This window comes from Helianthus annuus, chromosome 16, assembly GCF_002127325.2.
Source record: "Helianthus annuus cultivar XRQ/B chromosome 16, HanXRQr2.0-SUNRISE, whole genome shotgun sequence".
NCBI classification, from domain to species: domain Eukaryota; kingdom Viridiplantae; phylum Streptophyta; class Magnoliopsida; order Asterales; family Asteraceae; genus Helianthus; species Helianthus annuus.
In genome coordinates this window covers 203,171,263-203,189,320 of record NC_035448.2, presented here as the reverse complement: position 1 = coordinate 203,189,320, position 18,058 = coordinate 203,171,263, and the positions used below count along the sequence as shown (strand labels likewise).

Genomic DNA, 18,058 nt, shown 5'->3' with positions numbered 1-18,058 from the left:
ACACACTTTAAAAGTCTGATGCACTAGAAAGATTAAATATTGACATAAGTAACAATTTTTATAAAAGCTAGATTTTTATAAATATACAAGTATTATTATTTATGGATCAAGCCCATATATTTTAGACTAAAAAGTATCCATGTATTAAATTTGGGCTAAGTCCACTTTTCTTAAATAAGATTGGGCTAGGCCCACTTTTAAAAAAATATTTGGACTAAAACCCACTTTTTAGTTAAATTGGGCTAAAGCCCACTTTTACAAGAATACTTGGGCTAAACCCCACTTTTTATAAACTAACATGGGCTAGATCCACTATTTTTTTTTAAATTAGTTTGGGCTAGACCCATTCTTACATAACCCATCTGGACTAGGCCCACTTTTATAAAACTATTTCTGGACTAGGCCCACTTTTATAAAACTATTTTGGGCTAGGTCCATTAACTAAAATAATTGGACTAAACCCACTTATACAAAGACATTTGGGCTAGGCCCATATACACTAAACATGCAAATTGGACTTAAAACCTGACACATGGATTAGGCTCATTCAAATATAAACTAAACAGAATATATATATATATATATATATATATACATATATATATATATATATATATGTAAACATAAACAAAGAAAGCAAACGAATACAAGAACCAAAAACAAAATTCAAGATGAGATACTTGTACAAAAAACAAACATAAACCTAAGTGTCTAATGAGACTAGAACACTTGTAGGTCAAGAAACAAACGAAGAACCAGGAATCGAATAGAGATTTGCACGGAACGCAAATCTGTTACTTCATGTTTTCCCCTTTTATTTTAAATGTTTATAATTTTAAACTTTCGGGGATGTATACATGTTACAATTGATATGACGATAAAAATGAAAATATTTAGATCACATGCGGATAGGTGTTTTAAATGAAGGGGCCGTTAATGAATAAACAAGTACCGAGGAACAATGGGATAGATCTATTGGGTTTTGGCGAGCCCCATTCTTAACGGTAACGATGACAGATCGTTACAGAGTGCTTATGTGTCTAAAACTAGTGTCACTGACACAAAAATAAATCGTCAAGGTTTGGTTGCCTCCTATTCTGGCATACAGATTAGTGTCCTTGCAAAACACTAATGATCGCACAAGTTTCATTATACTATACAAAACGAATTTACTATTTCAAATGTTTTAAAGATTCATTTGATACGAAAACTAATTAATAACATGAACTTACCAACTTTTTTGGTGTTTTTTTAAACAAACATGTATTACAGGAAATTAGTGGACGGCTTTGGAAAATATGTTCGTGTTGTTATGAAGAACTTCAGCTTTTGAGATGTCATCCTGTTTTCGGTTGTCTTGTTTTGTAAACTCGTGTTAAACTTCAAACAATGTTGTTTAAGTTGTAGTCTGTTTTACTTTGAACAGGTTGTATTGAAATTATGGTTTCTAAATAAATGTATGGATGAACATCTTTTTATGGTTTAAATATGTTGTTTAGTTGATTGAATGTAACGATTACCGCTCTGGCCACACCTCGCGACACTTCCGCGGAAACCGAAAATCGGGGTGTGACAGTCAGATCCTTTCTTCTTAGTTCTACCATTCGTCTTTCTTTTTATTGCTGTTATTTGTGTTTTAAGTCTTAATTGTTAGTTGTTACTATTAAATGTTAGTAGGGCTGTAAACGAGCTGAGTCGAACCGAGCTCGACCCAACTAGAACTCGGCTCGAACTCAATTCAAGCTGGCTCGGCTCGGCTCGAACTCGAATTTCAAATCGAGCTGAGATTTGTGGCTCGAGCTCAATTCGATTAAAATTCAAGCTAGCTCGGCTCAACTCGATCTAGCTCGAACTAACAAAGAACCACAAAAATTAGTACTTAAAAAGCCCTAAAAATGAATCTTTTCATAGACTAAGGACCATAATTGCAATTTAATTTAACCAAATGGCTAAATATGCAAGTATAAATAGTTAGCTCACTTTGTAGATGCCTTTACCTTCTTATATAGAGGAGATACTTCCTTAGTTTTTATCTTCTGAGCGATGTGGGACAAAAAAAAATGAAGGATGTAAACCTTATCGAGCCGGCTCACGAGCCGAGCCAAGCCAAGCCAAACTCGAGCTCGGCTCGTTTACAAACCGAGCCGAGCCTAGCCGAGCTGGCTCGTTTACAATCGAGCCAATTTCGAGCCGCGAGCTTTTTTCGAGCGAGTTGCGAGACGTGAGTTTTTTGAACACCCTTAAATGTTAGCTTTTTAAGTCTTAGTCAGTTCCTATTTGCTAAAATTATTAGTGTTTTGCAAGTTGTAAAATGTTAATTTGTTAATGATATGAGAGTAAATTGAATTGTTAGTGTTAAATTGCTATATATATATATTTAACATGACATTGAAATTAACGATATCATATCGCGATAACCGATATCTCAAATATCGGTCTTTGACCGATATCCCCTATTTTACCACATTAACTATTTAATGAAGGAGACATGTATTCATGTTCTTTTGTTTAATTAAACAAACAAATATCTATGTTTATGTTCACTCACTTATTAATGAGCTAATATAAACAACCTCCTTACTCACGTAACAATTCACAAAACATTCGATTCATTTACAACCCTAAGAAAAATCTATAATCACATACCCGAATCAATGTGAAAGTCCGTCAGTCACTAACTTTTAAAAGTCTTCAACCTTCATAGCTTTTAAAGGTAAAAGATCAAATACAAACAGGGCCAGCTCAATCATTTTAGAGGCCTAAAGCGAACTAGAGATCTGGGGCCTACTAAATAAGGTTATTTTTGTTGGGCTTGTACCAATTGGATTTTTGGCTTTGTTTTTAAAAATAAATAAGGAAAAAAGCGGCCTAAGCAGGTCTCGAACCCCCGCCTTTTTTGGTAAACAAAGTGGAAGTTTAGCACTAAGCCAACCTTGCATTTTATGTTTAAATGTCCTAGTTTAAATATGTATACAAAAACTAGCAGTCTTTTTTAAATTTGAGGTCTTTCTTAAGTGGTGGCCCAAAGCCCTTACTTGGGTTTACTTACCCTTGGGCCGGGCCTGAATACAAATAAAGTTAAAGTACAAAACGTACGAACCGAAAGAAAAGACAAAAAAACGAGGTGACATTTTTGTAATTATCAGTAACTATCAAAATTACTCCACAAATGATCCTGTAGAGTAAATCTGATCTTTTATAGAGTAATTTTTTAACTATCAAAATTACTCTACAAACGCGGTTTTTTTTTTTAGGTTTTTGAGGGGTGGGTGGGGGTGGGGGGGGGGGGGTTAGTGTAATTTTGATAACTACCCTACAAGATCAAAATTACTCTACAAGAACATTTTACAAAATTACTCTACAAGATCAAAATTACTCTGCAGTATCATTTGTAGAGTAATTTTGATAATTACCTTACAAACAGATAATTATAAAAATGTCATCGTGTGCTTTTTGTTTTTTCATGCTATTCGTACGTTTAGTACGTTAACTCTATTTGTACAGTAACTTTCCCTTTTAAAATAAAGGATAAATTGCACTTTTCGTCCTTTATGTTTGTAACGGGTTGCAATGGATGACCTTTAACTTCAATAATTACAGACACAGTCCTTTATTTGTAAAACCAGTTACACTTTACATCCTTTATCCATAACCTGGTTAAAATTTTCAGTTAGAAATGGCATGTGTAAGGCACATGAGGGTATTACAGTAATTTTACGTCACCCTTTTATTTAAAAGAATACAAATTACAGTCATATCCTTTTTTATTGTTCTTCTTCTCCACTTGCCCTCACCACCAACCCACCACCTCAAAGCTCCGACAAACCATCGTAATCATGGTAGTTATTGTTCTATGTCATAGCACCACCACTTTCGCCAGTAATCACTGGCTTAAGATTTGGCCCTAAATCAACTTTCCAACTTTCCCTCTCTAGCACCCTCCACCACTACCATAGCACCACCCTTTCAACTACAAGTGAGTAAAATCTCTTTGTTAATTGTTAGCAAACCAAATTCATAAAAAGCCCTAACAGTAATAATGCAAGAAGCAAAACTGATCAGGAGCACTTTTGTGTCCTAACTAATATTAGTAAAATCCAACAACAAAGAAGCAAAACTCATGAATTTAACCAAAACCAAAGTCTCATAGACTTACTTGGGTTAGTCAGAAACCGTTTACAAGTTTATCTCCGTCGTCGACCAACCTAATGCCAGATCTAAACCAAGCCGCCGCCGGAGATGCGGTTGTTTGAGTTTATGAATCACACCAGTCACCGCCTTCAATCGACCGACCTACTGCCAGATCTAAACCAAGCCGTCGTCGGAGATGCGGTTGTTTCAGTTTATGAACAACACCAGCCACCTCCGGAGATGCGGTTGTTTCAGCTTATGAACAACACAATCCACCGCCTTCAATCGCCGCTAGAGATGCTGTTGGTCGTCGGGTTACTGCCTGAGTTCACCGGAGTAGGTTGAATATCATGTGGTTGGGGTTTGATTGAAGAAGAAAGAGTGAGAGAGAAGAGTAAGACAGGTTTGTTATATTCATGTTTATTTAGTTTTAAAATCTTCTATTAAATAACTAAAATTACAAAAGTGCCCTCATGTGCATTGCACATGTCAATATTTAACTGAAAATTTTAACTAGGTTGGGGTCAAAGGACGTAAGGTGTAATGGGTTTTACAAATAATGGACCGTGTCTGTAATTATTGAAGTTAAAGGTCATCAATTGCAACCCGCTACAAACATAAAGAACGAAAAGTGTAATTTACCCTAAAATAAAACCCTATTTCAGAAACAGCAATCGTAGTCTTCTACTTCTACTCGACTTCTGCATCAACTATCCCACTATATGATCCATATCACTATAATTTCCTAAATACGGGGTTCCCCAATCGAGAAAAAAACGAGGGAAATAAATAATTTAATTGGGAGAACATAATACGTAATCGAATCGAATCGAATCTACCTTTCATTTTGTCTTGTGGTGGTGGAGGTTAATTCCCAATCCCACATAAATAAATAAATGTGCGGCTGGCTGTCTCTAAGGCAATGTCATTCTCTCATTTCCAAAACATTCGTTTCGTATGAACATCTCCATCATACGTAACTCAAATTATTGTTCACCTTAGACGGCGACGTCGCTTCCGATCTCATTCATCCACAGGTTTGTTCTTTTGATTTTGCAATCTTGTTGATGATTATGATATGGTGTTCTTGTTCGTGTGTTTTAGGATCATTCATTTGATTAGCGTTATATAGATATTATTAGTGATAATATCCGTTAATGGTTAAATGAAGTTGTTAAGTTAATGAACAATTCATATTCATAGAAATGAATAAAGTTGTAACGGAGATCACGTACCTTAGAGTTTGGGATATGGCGGTAATTGGCGAATCGACGATGCTTGCATTAAAGAAAAATATTATTTATTTAAAGGGTGGCGGCACAGCTTGTTGCCTGTCTACCTTCTGTTTTAATGTAATTTGGCAAGTGTGAATGAAAATGCTTAGATTTTCAAAAAATAAATAAATAAATAAATAAACATTTATCCCATACAAATACAAGCAGTGTATTGCGATCAACTCCTGTCACACCTCTACTAGCCACCATAACTCGTAAAAACAAACATAGTAGAGGAATCCAATATAACACAATCCGAACCCATTTGGCATATTCGTCCTTTTCTATAGTTCCTAACAAAAACTTAAAGCGTCCACAACGCTAGAGTTTTCGGACACCCACAAATATGTCAACTCAATTGTCACGTCAGATTTCAAACATCTTTCAAAAACACCAATTTTTCCTTCGATGCCACCTCCTTTTACAAAGACCCATATTTTTATATAAAAAAATTTAGAATAATATTTGGTTGTGTATGGAGCCCACGGTGTCGTCCGAATGAGGATTGAAATTCCGGACTTTCTCCACGTCATTCCTCATCCGGATTCCACGTGCGTAGCGTTGTGAATGTTCTTATAAACTATGAGTATTTAAAGTTACTTTTCGAAAAGGTTTTAAACAATATAAATTAATAATAGGATTTTGGATAATAATTACTCTAAGAAAAACCTCTATGCTACATATTATAATTACAATATAGCTCTACAAACATTAGTCGGTAATAATAATATTGTGAAAAAAATCTAAGTGTTATTCGAATCCTTATTGCAGCCATGAGATATTCGAATCCTTAATCGTATATTCAATTTTGCTTTGCATATAAGACTCCCCATCAGTTCATGCTAAAAGTTATATTGTGCGTAAAGTATCACTCGTGTATTATCAACATGCATACCTTCACTAGGCAAAAATTTAATGGCTGCCTAAATAGATTCATGTAGTATTCATTTTCTTTGCGCATCCAAGGTGAAAATGAAAACAAAATACTTGAGTTTGCTATTCAAGGCATGAAGTTTAGACAACGAGTATCACTAATCCATGTCTCATTCAAACACATACAGAGATTTTTTATCGATGATAATGATCATAAACTTAATTGAAAAAAGTGTCCTTAGGCACGCCTGGGCGCAAGGCACAGCAAGACTCAAGCCCATGGGCTTTTGGTAGCATAAGGGGCGTTTTTTTCAATAAATACACACCTGAGGTGGGATTTCTTGGCCAAAACTTAATCATGAGGTGCGCGGCTCATGTATTTCTCAGATTTTTGTGCAACAGGTTGTTGTACAACATGCTATTCGAGTTGTACATGTATGCAATTTCTATATTAAAACATATATAAAGCTTACTTATATAAACCTTACTTGTCTCTAAATATTGGGTAAATGATGCTAGAAACCTATAGGAAGTATATAAAAGTTATGTAGTTATTTGCGCATTGGATACGAAAGCGGTGCACTTCGCGCTTCGCATCTTGGTTTTAAACTTTGTCGCTTTTGTGCGCTTCTCCCATTTTAAAACCAAGGATGTAACAAGTTTGGAGGTCTTTATAGTCACTAGAATATTTAGAGACATGTCACTAGACAGAAAATGTCGAATACTACACATTTTAAAACCAAGGATGTAACATTTTCAAACCACATAGCACTCCGGACTTTCTCCACATCATTTTCTCATCCGGATTCCACCGTGTCGCCATTTTCTCCCATTGGTTAGGTCTCTTCAATGATTTGTTATCCACAAGATTTATCTTCAACATACCATTGGGAATTTCATTTTACTAACTTAAAGGGTCATTGTAATTCGTGGTTAGAAAATTTTCGTTGAATTCACCATAAGGTCGGTGTGACAAACACAACAAGGTATTTCTTGCTAACCCTTAGGTGAGTTTAACTTACACTTAGAAATATTCTTATTGACCTTTTGTTTATGGTGAATGTTTTAAAGCTTTGATTAAAGAATATTTCGATATGACCTATACATACTTGCTAGGAGTGGGCTAAAATCACTAATTTAATACACCCACTAACTTGTTAGGAGTATGCTATAAAGTTTAAAACTCTTAAAAAGTGTAAAAAGTCTATGTAGGCATTGTGTTTTTTATTTTAAACATGATGTTTAAGATTCTTTTAGCATAGTATTACATAGAAAAATACAAAACATAAGAATTTAAAACACAGTTAAATGTATTCTATGCGTGAAAATTAAAACACAAGACAAGAAAATTAATCAGTGCGTTCTACATTTCATATCTAGAATACTTTTCATTTTTGTTTTGGTGTTTTTTATAAAATACTATGCCAAAAGAATTTAAAAATTATGCATAAATTTTGAAACACAATGAAATGTATTTTAGGTATGAAAATTAAAACAGAATGACAAGAAAATTAATCAATGTATTCTAGATCTCATGTTTAGAATACCTTTTATTATGTTTTAAATTGTCACTTTTGGTGTTATATGCCAAAAGAATCTAAAAATTTGCATAAATTTTAAAATACAATGTCTACATAGATTGTCACACTTGTTAGGAGTTTTGACATTTGTAGTTGAATCCTACCCTCACTACATGATTACTATAAGCACCATCTTTATGTATGTGAATTACAACAATCATCGATTCATAAACATAACATCATCCCCTTTCGCTTTGTTGATGACAATTTTTTTAATGGTAATTTTGGATCACGGACGGACCACTAGAGTATCATCATGTCCAGCGAAACCACCAGATCATATCTATCTCGACTAGACAATAATGAATATACAAATTCAAAAGAAAACTTAATAAATCTGGAAAAAAAACCCCTCTGAAAATCGAACTCACGACCTAATAGTTCTTAAGTCTTATCTCACACCCAAAATGTCACTACAAAATACATAATTACAAGGATGAACTAAAGTCATCTTACAGATCTTCATTCTTCCTTTTCCAACTCTACCGAGCCAACCAATTAAAACAAAACACTACTATAGTTTTGTAAAACACTAAACGCATTTTACACTGGGGGCAAAATCATAATTTGAAAAAACAATGGCAAAACTATAAATTTGAGTTAAGAGCAAAATCGTAATTTGGCTAGGAGAAGAAAAAAACAAAACTGATGGAAAAACTGTAAGTTTAAACAGGAAAAAAATCATAATTTGGCTGTACCAATAGGTAAGTGTTAGACAATTGCCTAACACTATTCCCCGTCATGTGAAATGTAGTGTATATACTGTCTGGATCATGTGAAAGTAGTGTATATAAATATTTACTCTTTGTAAAATAATCTGAGCCAGCAAATCAATCTCGAGAGACGCCATGCATCGGATCTCACCCATTTTATTAAACATTGAAGGGCATCTAAGTGTTGCATTCTATAATTCAAAAGGGTACGAATGTGTCCTCTCATTATTGTTTTGAGACAGGATTCAAACAAAAGTATAACTATAATAATAATTAAAGATACGAGGGCAACGAATATTGAAAAATAAAAGAAAGATTAATAACATTTTAATCCTGAAAATTTATTATATTATAGTTTTAACACTTTATTTTTCGTCAGATTTGAACTCCACAGTTTTTATTTTTTCACAACACAATACATATATGAGCCGACCCGGAAACTAGAAATAGGTTAGTATCCAAATTCGATTGATTACTTTTACTTGGCTAACGCATCTACTTGTTAGTTATTCAACATGACCAAATGAATGCTTTTTTCACCCAATTCAAATATAAACTATGGGTTTGTTTCTTTTAGACGTATGTCGTTAACCCATTCGATCTATTCTTATAGTCACCGCCACTTTTCATGCTATTATCGCCTCCTCCTGGAACCACGACCACCCGTAACGCGGCCTACCCACCACCACCATCTAAATACTTGATAGAAATGATGAATCAGCAAAAAATTAGAAATAATGAAAATGAAAGAAAACATGTCAGTGTCAAATATTCTATAAGAAAGAAAAACAATGACTACATGTCAAAAATCAAATCACAAATCTTAATATTCTACCAAATGACAAAACTTATTAAGGTAAAGCAATTATTAATACCAAATGAGAAAACTTATTAAGGTAAAGCAATTATTAATTTTTTTTTTAAATTAAAGCAATTTATATACTATAAATTATCAACCTATTTGTGCATTATGAGTTGTAAATCATGTTTGGGGAGTTTTCCAAAAAAAAAATGTTGATTTTATACTTTTAGTCCAAAACAATTTGATCTATTATTTATAACCCAAAACTATTTGGGTTATAACTTTTAACCCAGAACTTTTTATTTTTTCAGTTTAACCTACTAACTTTTTTTACTTTCAACTTTGTTCTCCTTTACTTTTCATATTTCGCAAATTTTTCGTTTTACGCTTCATTCTAAATTTTGCAAGTTAACACGACGCAATGTGCGTGTGTGGTTCAATATTTTTACGTTCTGTTTTACGATTCGTTCTATGATGCAATGTACGTGTGTAGTTCAACGTTTTTACGTCGTCTATTTTTTTTCCTGTTTGACAAGTTCGTCATAACGTGCGGGTCCTAAATCGACTTAGTTATTATTTTATATGGTTTACGTTTCAGTCTAATTTTTTCGCCGCAAATTCAGTGTTGGTGGTCGCTGACGATGGTATGACATTGATGCTATTTGACACTGTTTATGGCCCCCGCCGTTTTCCAAAGAAAAAATGGTTATGCATATGGTTGTTGTAACCTTCGCTTTGGAGGTTTAAAAAAATGATTTTTTTACTTTTCACCAAAAAGTATTTTATAAATTACTTTTGACCCAAAACTATTTGTTTTTTTACTTTTAATCCAAAATTTTTTGTATTTTGCAATTTATCCTCACAACTTTTTTTTACTTTCAGGTCCTTTATAGTTTTCATTTTCCGCAAATTTCTCACTTTATGCTTCGTTCTAATTTTTGTGACTTAACACATTGCAGCGTGCGTCTTTGGTTTAACGTTTTTACGTTTCGTTCTAAATTTTGTGAGTTAACACGACACAACGTGCGTGTGTGGGTGAACGTTTTTACATCGTCTATTTTTATCCCGTTCGACAGGTTCAACATAACGTACTGGTCCTAAATCGACTTAGTTATAATTAAAGAATCCCCGCCGCATTGCGGCGGGTCGTAATTCTAGTTATTAATCAAATGACAAAACTTATTAAGGTAAAGCAATTATTAATATTTTTTTTGAAAAATTATTAATCAAATGACAAAACTTATTAAGGTAAAGCAATTATTATTTTTTTTTTTTTTTGAAAATTAAAGCAATTATTAATCAAATGACAAAAGACAAAACTTATTAAGGTAAAGCAATTATTAAACATCATTTGTGTTGGACACCCTAATACCGCCACTTATTCCCGTGATGCATAAACATGCGTCTCTTATTTAAAAAATGAATAAATATATTCTTTTTTAATAAACCCAAACGATACAAGAAAATCTAGAAATAGTTAAACAGAGTTAAATAAAAAAATCTACAAATAGTTACAACGTAAAAAAAGGTATATTGGGTCTTGACTCTTGACCCATTCAACCTATTTTTTAGGGGACGATTTTGTTTATTTGCAAAAGTGGATTGTAATAATTTACACTTTAACTCACTAGTCCATAATATTGGATCCAATGTTATTTTTAGTTTTCCTTTTTTTTGTTGACAAAGACAATTTTATTTACATAACTATCATAGTTTTACACTTGATTTCAACTCAATTACGCTCACAATAGCGAAATGAGGAAACTTACCTTCCTTTAACTCACTATAATCGTTATACAAGTAACAACAAAAGTAAAATTTGTAAGCGTCTCTGGTTAAATTACTAATATGAATTAAAATCGACTCCTTATGCAATGTAATCATTTTTACCACTCGTAATACACATCTCCCTCATGCATGCACACATGACACGCCTTTCTTCTCTTTTCACATGTCCCTCTTCTTTCATGTGTGGCTGCAAAAAAAAAAAAAAAAAAAAAAAAAAAAAAAAAAAATCTAGTCATATCATTTCTTGTATTCACAAGAAATATAAGGGAGATAAATGAGAAAAATATGTTTCAATTCATGTGTTCTCAAATTCAATATATTCTCAACCCTACTATACCACGCCTCACATACATAGTGCAGCCTCACATACATAGTGCAGCCTTACATACATAAGCAATTCAAGCACCATCATCAACAACACAAATTCAATAACACAATCTTTAACCGAAGCTGTGCAAACCGCAACGAATTGGTTCAGTTAACTTCTATTTTTGTTGTACATCAAGATTTAGATATATTTAAATTTGTTACATTAGCAAATTTATTGTTCTTGATGGAATTTATCTTTGATTTCTTTTACAGCAGCATTTCATGCACATTTGTTTGATACCAAAGGAGATCATCAGTGAACATACAACATGGGGTTTTGGACGTTGTTCGAGGTGGCATCAATGCCTACAGTGCAGGTGATAATTGTGAGCGTTATAGGAGCAATCATGGCTACTGATCGCTTTGATCTTCTTTCATATGACATCCGCCGGGGCCTTAACAAGGTATACATTAGTAATCGTGTCGTGTTTTGTATATCGAATTGGTATAAAAGTTAGTTGGACTGTTTGATAGGTTCTAAGATGAAGGTTTTGATTTTATTTGGACTTAATGCAGATTGTGTTTGTGGCTTTTACGCCGTGCCTTATATTTGCGTGTCTTGCTGAGAGCGTCACCTTTCAAGACATCATCTCATGGTAATGAATGATTTGCTAACCATGAAGATACCAGACCAGTGTTTAAGATTTTTGTCTTGTAGCAATTAAAGTCGCTACATGAGATAGCGACTTCACCTTCACCTTGATAGTTGGTGATATTTTAACTATCAAGGTGAATTGGTTTTTGAAAAATAAGTTTTTTTTTTTTTTTCAAAAGACATGATGAAAAATATGGTCATTTTTGTTTTGTTTAATTTTAATTATGGGTTAGTCGCTATCTAAGATAGGACTTTCGTGTCTTGAAGTTACCAATGTTGACGATATCACACCAGTGTTCCATAATTTTGTCTTGTAGCAGTTGAAGTCGCTCCCTATAGTGACTTTAACTGTTAGAAGACAAAATGCCCAATCCTTGTATAGATTCTTCTCTTTAGTTAACTTAGAGAACTCGCTATTGTAGATAGCGACTAACCCATAATTGAAAACAAAAGAAAATGAGCCAATTTGTCATCAAATCTTTTAAAAATACCCGTTTTTGAAAGAAAAAAAAAACGTTCCAACGATGTTCTTCGTTTTCCTATGTATAAGGTATTAGATAAAGTTTTGTCGTCTTAAATCAAAATCCTCGATTTTTAGGTGGTTTATGCCTTTAAATATTGGGATAACATTCTTATGTGGAGGAACTTTGGGGTGGATAGCAGTAAAACTGATCAAGCCAGAGGCACATATGGAGGGCCTAATAATAGCAATGTGTTCAACAGGTACATTTCCAAAACATGTTTTTCATATGTCATTGAAATAATGTTATATAACAATGTTTCTTCTTATGTTGTTTGTTTTTTATGTGTTCCTTCATTGCAGGGAACTTGGGAAACATTCTTCTGCTAATCATCCCCGCAATTTGCACTCAAAATGGCAGCCCGTTCGGAAATCACAATACATGTAAAGTTAATGGGCTCTCATATTCATCGTTTTCCATGGCGGTAAGCTGATTTTTTAAATCATTTCATATCATTTTTGGCGCGTTGGGTAACAGATCAAAATGGGTTGAGTTAGATTGGTGGCCCGTGCAACCCTTTTGACCAATGTTGTAGAAGGCGCTAGGCGCTAGTCGGACGGTGAGGTACAGCCTAGGGATTAATCGGGATTAATCGGAATGGGATTTTTGTATGTATTTTTTCAAAATTATATATATATACCCAATAATATAAAAATAATACTCAAAATTCATATAAATACTTCAAGGACCGCCTAGGGCCGATTTTGACCGATTTTGACCGACTAATATTGTCCGATTAATCCGATTTTTGACCGCCTAGGACCGATTTTGACCGCCTAGGACCGATTTTGACCGATTTTTGACCATGACCGATTAATTGACCGCCTAGCTCAAAATTAGGCAGTAGATGACCGCCTAGCGCCTAGACGCCGATTAATCGGCCGCCTAGGCTGATTTCTGCAACAATGCTTTTGACCCGTTATAAGTAAATATGGCCATAATCTACTCAATAGTATGATTTAATTTGTAAAAGTTTTGCAGTTAGGATGCTTCTATATATGGACATATACATACCAATTGATAAAAAACTCGGCGGCAAAGTACAATGCAATGAAAGAAGCCAAGGATTTGTTGAAGGAACCAAACAAAGACTTAGATTCAGATGAAAAAACTAAACTTTTGAATGGAGATGGTAAATCATGCTCAACCACTGCGGACCCTGAAAATCAAAATGTAAGACAACCAACGTAAACCATACAATTTAACTTATACACGATTGTACATATAGAACCAAACGTATTGTTCATATCTTCTGTAGTTGGTCTACCAACAATTAGCAAGCAAAGATGGGAAAAAAGGGGCGTCTTCAAGTACGCTAACGGAAACTTTACAAAGATTGTTGGAGGAGTTGTTAGCGCCTCCAACCGTTGGCGCTGTAAGTTCTTTCTTTCATTAAACTTTATCCTATATATAAGTATTTTTTTTTCATTTTATATAGCAGAGTATTTGATCTTTGACCAAGTAATTGTATATGCAAACTATAATCAACAGGTCATAGGATTCATTTTCGGTGCAGTTCCGTGGTTGAAAAACCTTTTGATAGGTGATGATGCTCCATTGCGGGTGATCCAAGACTCTATCACGTTACTGGGGTACAAATTTTTTTGCTCGATTGTAAATGGATACATACACATTCTCTTGATTATTAACCATATATTTAAAATGTCGTTCGGTAATAACAAATGGCATTATCTTCAGGGATGGAACCTTACCTTGCATCACACTTATACTTGGAGGCAATCTAGTACAAGGTAATGAAATAAAGTCGCATGTTTGTAGATCATATATTCTTACTTGGAAGCTTAAAATAACTAATATAAGGATTACACACACATAGACGTTCATTTCAGAACGAATAATATGCTAAAAACTATATAGGGTAAAGTTCTTGTACAAATAATCTTAACATACTAAACATACAAATTGAAGGAAAACTCAAAAAGACAAGGTGGCATTTTTGTAATTATCAATAACTATCAAAGTTACTCTACAAATATACCTAAAAAAACCTAACCACTCCCCCCACCCCCAAAAAAAACCTAAACCCCCCCCCCCCACCCCCCAAAAACCTAAAAAAAACCTACCCCCACCCCCCAAAAACCTAACAAAAACCTAACGCCCCCCCCCCACCCCCAAAAACCTAAAAAAAAACCTAACCCCCCCCCCCACCCAAGCTAAAATGCTAAAAACTAAACCCCCCAAAAAACCTAAAAAAAAAAAAACACACAAATTATTTTATTTTATTTTTTTAACATTTTTTATTAAAAAATCGCTACTTTTAGTAGCAGCCAAAAAAAAAAATTTTTTTTTTTTTTGCTAACGAAATGTAGCGATTTTTTTAATAAAAAATGTTAAAAAAAAAAAATTGTTTTTTTAGGTATTTTTGGTTGTAACTTTGATAGTTGGTGGTAATTACAAAAATGTCACCTTGTCTTTTTGGGTTTTCCTTCAATTTGTATGTTTAGTATGTTAAGATTATTTGTATTTGATCTTTTGCCAAACTATATAAGCGTCTATGTTTCTCTCTCACCGCTTCTTATTATTATTTTTATGCGCTATGTACATGTGCCAACAGGTTTGAGAAACGCAAGCATAAGACCTATTGTTATTATCGCGATCGTCATAGTGCGATATGTGTTTCTTCCCTTGATTGGAATTGGTGTTATTAGAGCGGCTGCGGCTCTAGGATTACTTCCATCTGATCCACTCTTTAAATTTGTGCTATTGATCCAGTTCACTGTCCCCCCTGCCATGAATATCAGTAAGCATTGCCTTAATACTTATACTCATTTCATTGTTAGAAAAGACTCGTTCTGATATAGAGTTATTGTCGACTACTTGGACATGTTGGGTAACGGGTCAAAACAAATATAAATTAAAATAAGTATTTGTTAGTACGGGTCAAAAGAGCTCGTGTCGAAACAGTCATTCTTGGTACGGATCATAATAAAAAATATTTATTAAATAGCAAAAACTTTCTTGTTTTAAACTTTTAAGTATTTGTATATCTATTGCAATAAGTAAATTATAAAAAAATTTTATTACAATTATTATGTTAAATAGATTTATGATTAAATATGTAGGTACAATGACACAGTTGTTCGATGTGGGACAAGAGGAGTGTTCAGTGCTTACAATGTGGACTTACATAGTTGCAGCATTTGCACTTACAGGATGGTCAACGGTCTTCATGTCAATTTTGACTTGAAAGTTATATTTTTTGGTCAAACCTTTGACCCCTCAAGGATATTCAATAGATAAACTGGTTTATTTCTTTTGTTGTTTTTAGTATTAATCTTTGTCATGTATAAAGTTGATTTTTTATTATTATTTTCTTTTCTCTTCATGTATGATATATCAGAAGTTGATTCTATGTGATCTTAATATTAGTCCATAAATTTTACTTCATTTACTTCTATAAGTTCAAAAGAATGTTAGCAAAGGCATTCTAAATCAAATGTTAATATAACCAGATGTAAAATTTGTGTGCAAACACAGGTGGTTTTTATAAAACCATACATACCACATTTTATCAAACGACGAATGATTATACATCAGTTACATAAGCAAATTTGTATCAAAATATGTTCAGATTTCTTAACAATAAAAGGATTAGAGTTTCTACGAATCACCTATCTCGCAACACTTTAGTCTCAACCCAATAAAAACACGGGTAGTTTTTAGAAATTTTACATACCACATTTTATTAAACAACGAATCACTATACTTTTTTAAGGTTTAATTGAGATGGATTATAAAGAAATAGTTGTTGAATTATTATAATAAATCTTATAAAGAAATAGTTGTTGAATTATTATAATAAATCTTTAATCAATAGACCTACTACGAAGATTGCGTTTCGTTTCAACCTAAGTAAATTTATTTAAACATAATAAGTCAAAACGAATGAATTCTATGGTTACAGAATTTGGGAAATATGAATTCTACTGGAACCCTTACGGTCAGTTCACCTGCGCCGCCATCAAACGTATTAAAACCGCCGCCATGGAACACCGCCTATGCAGCTCCGCCTTAAACCACAGTCATCAAACCACCATGGAACACTATCTATGTAGCTTCGCCTCAAATTACAGCCCTTCAACCTACACCATACAAAACATAACACAGATACACACAATCACAAAAAGTATCTTTACCAAAAAGCTCCTAAGCGAAAGTTGTATAAAGAATTTCTTACAAAGACTACAAACATATAACTTGTATAAATTACTAATTGATGGACCCTAATAAACACCAGGTTTGATCATAAGCAATTCACCAAACCATTTAAATGGTTATCACCCGTAAATACTCACGGGTTTGGATACTTAAAGTTTATTAAACACAACTGTGTATATATTTAAAAATAGGTTATCACCAGGGATTGCTTCCCGGACTCGAGAAAGTTACTTATATTAAAAATTATTTATGATATTAATACATAATTAAAATCATACAAAAAGTAAGACATTAATGTCTTCGCTATAAGAAGAGTTATAAATTTTTCATGTCGTGCACGAGTTGGGAATTTGATAACTATTACAAAACATCAAAACATTAGAGCCACTACATGTATAATTACAATCAGTTTGTAGTTGAACTTACGTCACCTACTTATGGTTTTGCCTTCTTGACAACAACTCTTTATCCCATCAATAGCAAAGCTAAGGTAGGGTCTGAGGAGCGTGAGATGTAGACAGCCTTACCTCTACCCCGTAGGATTAGAGAGGCTGCTTCCAATGAGACCCCCGTCTTGATTGTAGTTTTGCATCAAGCCTTGGACATAAGGCACATAACACTCAGCAATTGAGACAAACGCCGATTAGTGCATGTACCCCCTTATCTTTCGGCTATCAACGCCACCACATGATGCATGATTAATTGAAGGAATATTACCTTTAAATGGTTTATTTATAGTATGATCCAATGACATATTAATTATTAATGATTAATCTATTGTTTCCTTTGTTAAAATGTGTCTTATTTTGCATTTAGTTTGGTTCTTTTGTTCCTCAAATTCCGTTTGTAGTCTGAAAACCGAGCATGGCTAAAACAAATGTTATGGCTGCTTGTTGCTACAACAAATATAAGACCGGAAGTAGTGGACAATCTGGATAGGCAAAAGGCTTCAAGGGTTGAAGCTTGCCTAACGCAGGTCGTGGGGTCCTCCTACGTTTGCTAGACGTAGAAGGAGGTTCACTAGTTATGTTTGTTGTTTACTTGAAATCCTTGGCTGAAGAAGATCCAACCTCGGATGTAAGGGCGAGTAATTTGTATAATTTGAAGTGAAGAAGAGAAACGTGCATGAAGCAAGTTCTCGAAAGACAAGAGAGAAGATCAGAGATCCAAGAAGATCTGGGCTGATCAGGAATGTCCGAAATGAATGATGTGGGATGTTATTTATAGAGAAGG

General features: G+C 33.7%; 1 protein-coding gene across 3 annotated transcripts; it reads left to right on the top strand.

Annotated features, from left to right (window-relative positions):
* The first annotated feature begins 5,013 nt into the window (after nt 1-5,013).
* On the top strand, nt 5,014-16,058 carry LOC110915555 (protein PIN-LIKES 7). Of its 3 annotated transcripts, XM_035985107.1 has the most exons (12): nt 5,041-5,168; nt 6,512-6,641; nt 11,744-11,934; nt 12,047-12,126; nt 12,724-12,848; nt 12,949-13,070; nt 13,628-13,819; nt 13,905-14,021; nt 14,138-14,238; nt 14,345-14,397; nt 15,222-15,407; nt 15,730-16,058. In XM_035985107.1, the coding sequence occupies exons 3-12, from the start codon at nt 11,800-11,802 to the stop codon at nt 15,852-15,854; spliced, it is 1,236 nt and encodes a 411-aa protein (XP_035841000.1). In that variant the 5' UTR covers nt 5,041-5,168; nt 6,512-6,641; nt 11,744-11,799; the 3' UTR covers nt 15,855-16,058. The 3 variants fall into 3 exon arrangements, with proteins under 3 accessions (XP_022015966.1, XP_035841000.1, XP_022015967.1); XM_022160274.2 differs by lacking the exon at nt 6,512-6,641 and having other exon boundaries at nt 5,014-5,168; XM_022160275.2 differs by lacking the exon at nt 6,512-6,641 and having other exon boundaries at nt 5,048-5,168; nt 11,747-11,934.
* The last annotated feature ends 2,000 nt before the right edge of the window (nt 16,059-18,058 follow it).

What these genes read in the sequence shown, in the direction of transcription:
- LOC110915555 (XM_022160274.2), top strand. Translation starts at nt 11,800, where the DNA reads ATGGGGTTTTGGACGTTGTTCGAGGTGGCATCAATGCCTACAGTGCAG. An exon ending in CGCCTCCAACCGTTGGCGCT is followed by an intron (nt 14,022 to 14,137) that starts GTAAGTTCTTTC and finishes TATAATCAACAG; the next exon opens with GTCATAGGATTCATTTTCGG. An exon ending in TGGAGGCAATCTAGTACAAG is followed by an intron (nt 14,398 to 15,221) that starts GTAATGAAATAA and finishes ATGTGCCAACAG; the next exon opens with GTTTGAGAAACGCAAGCATA.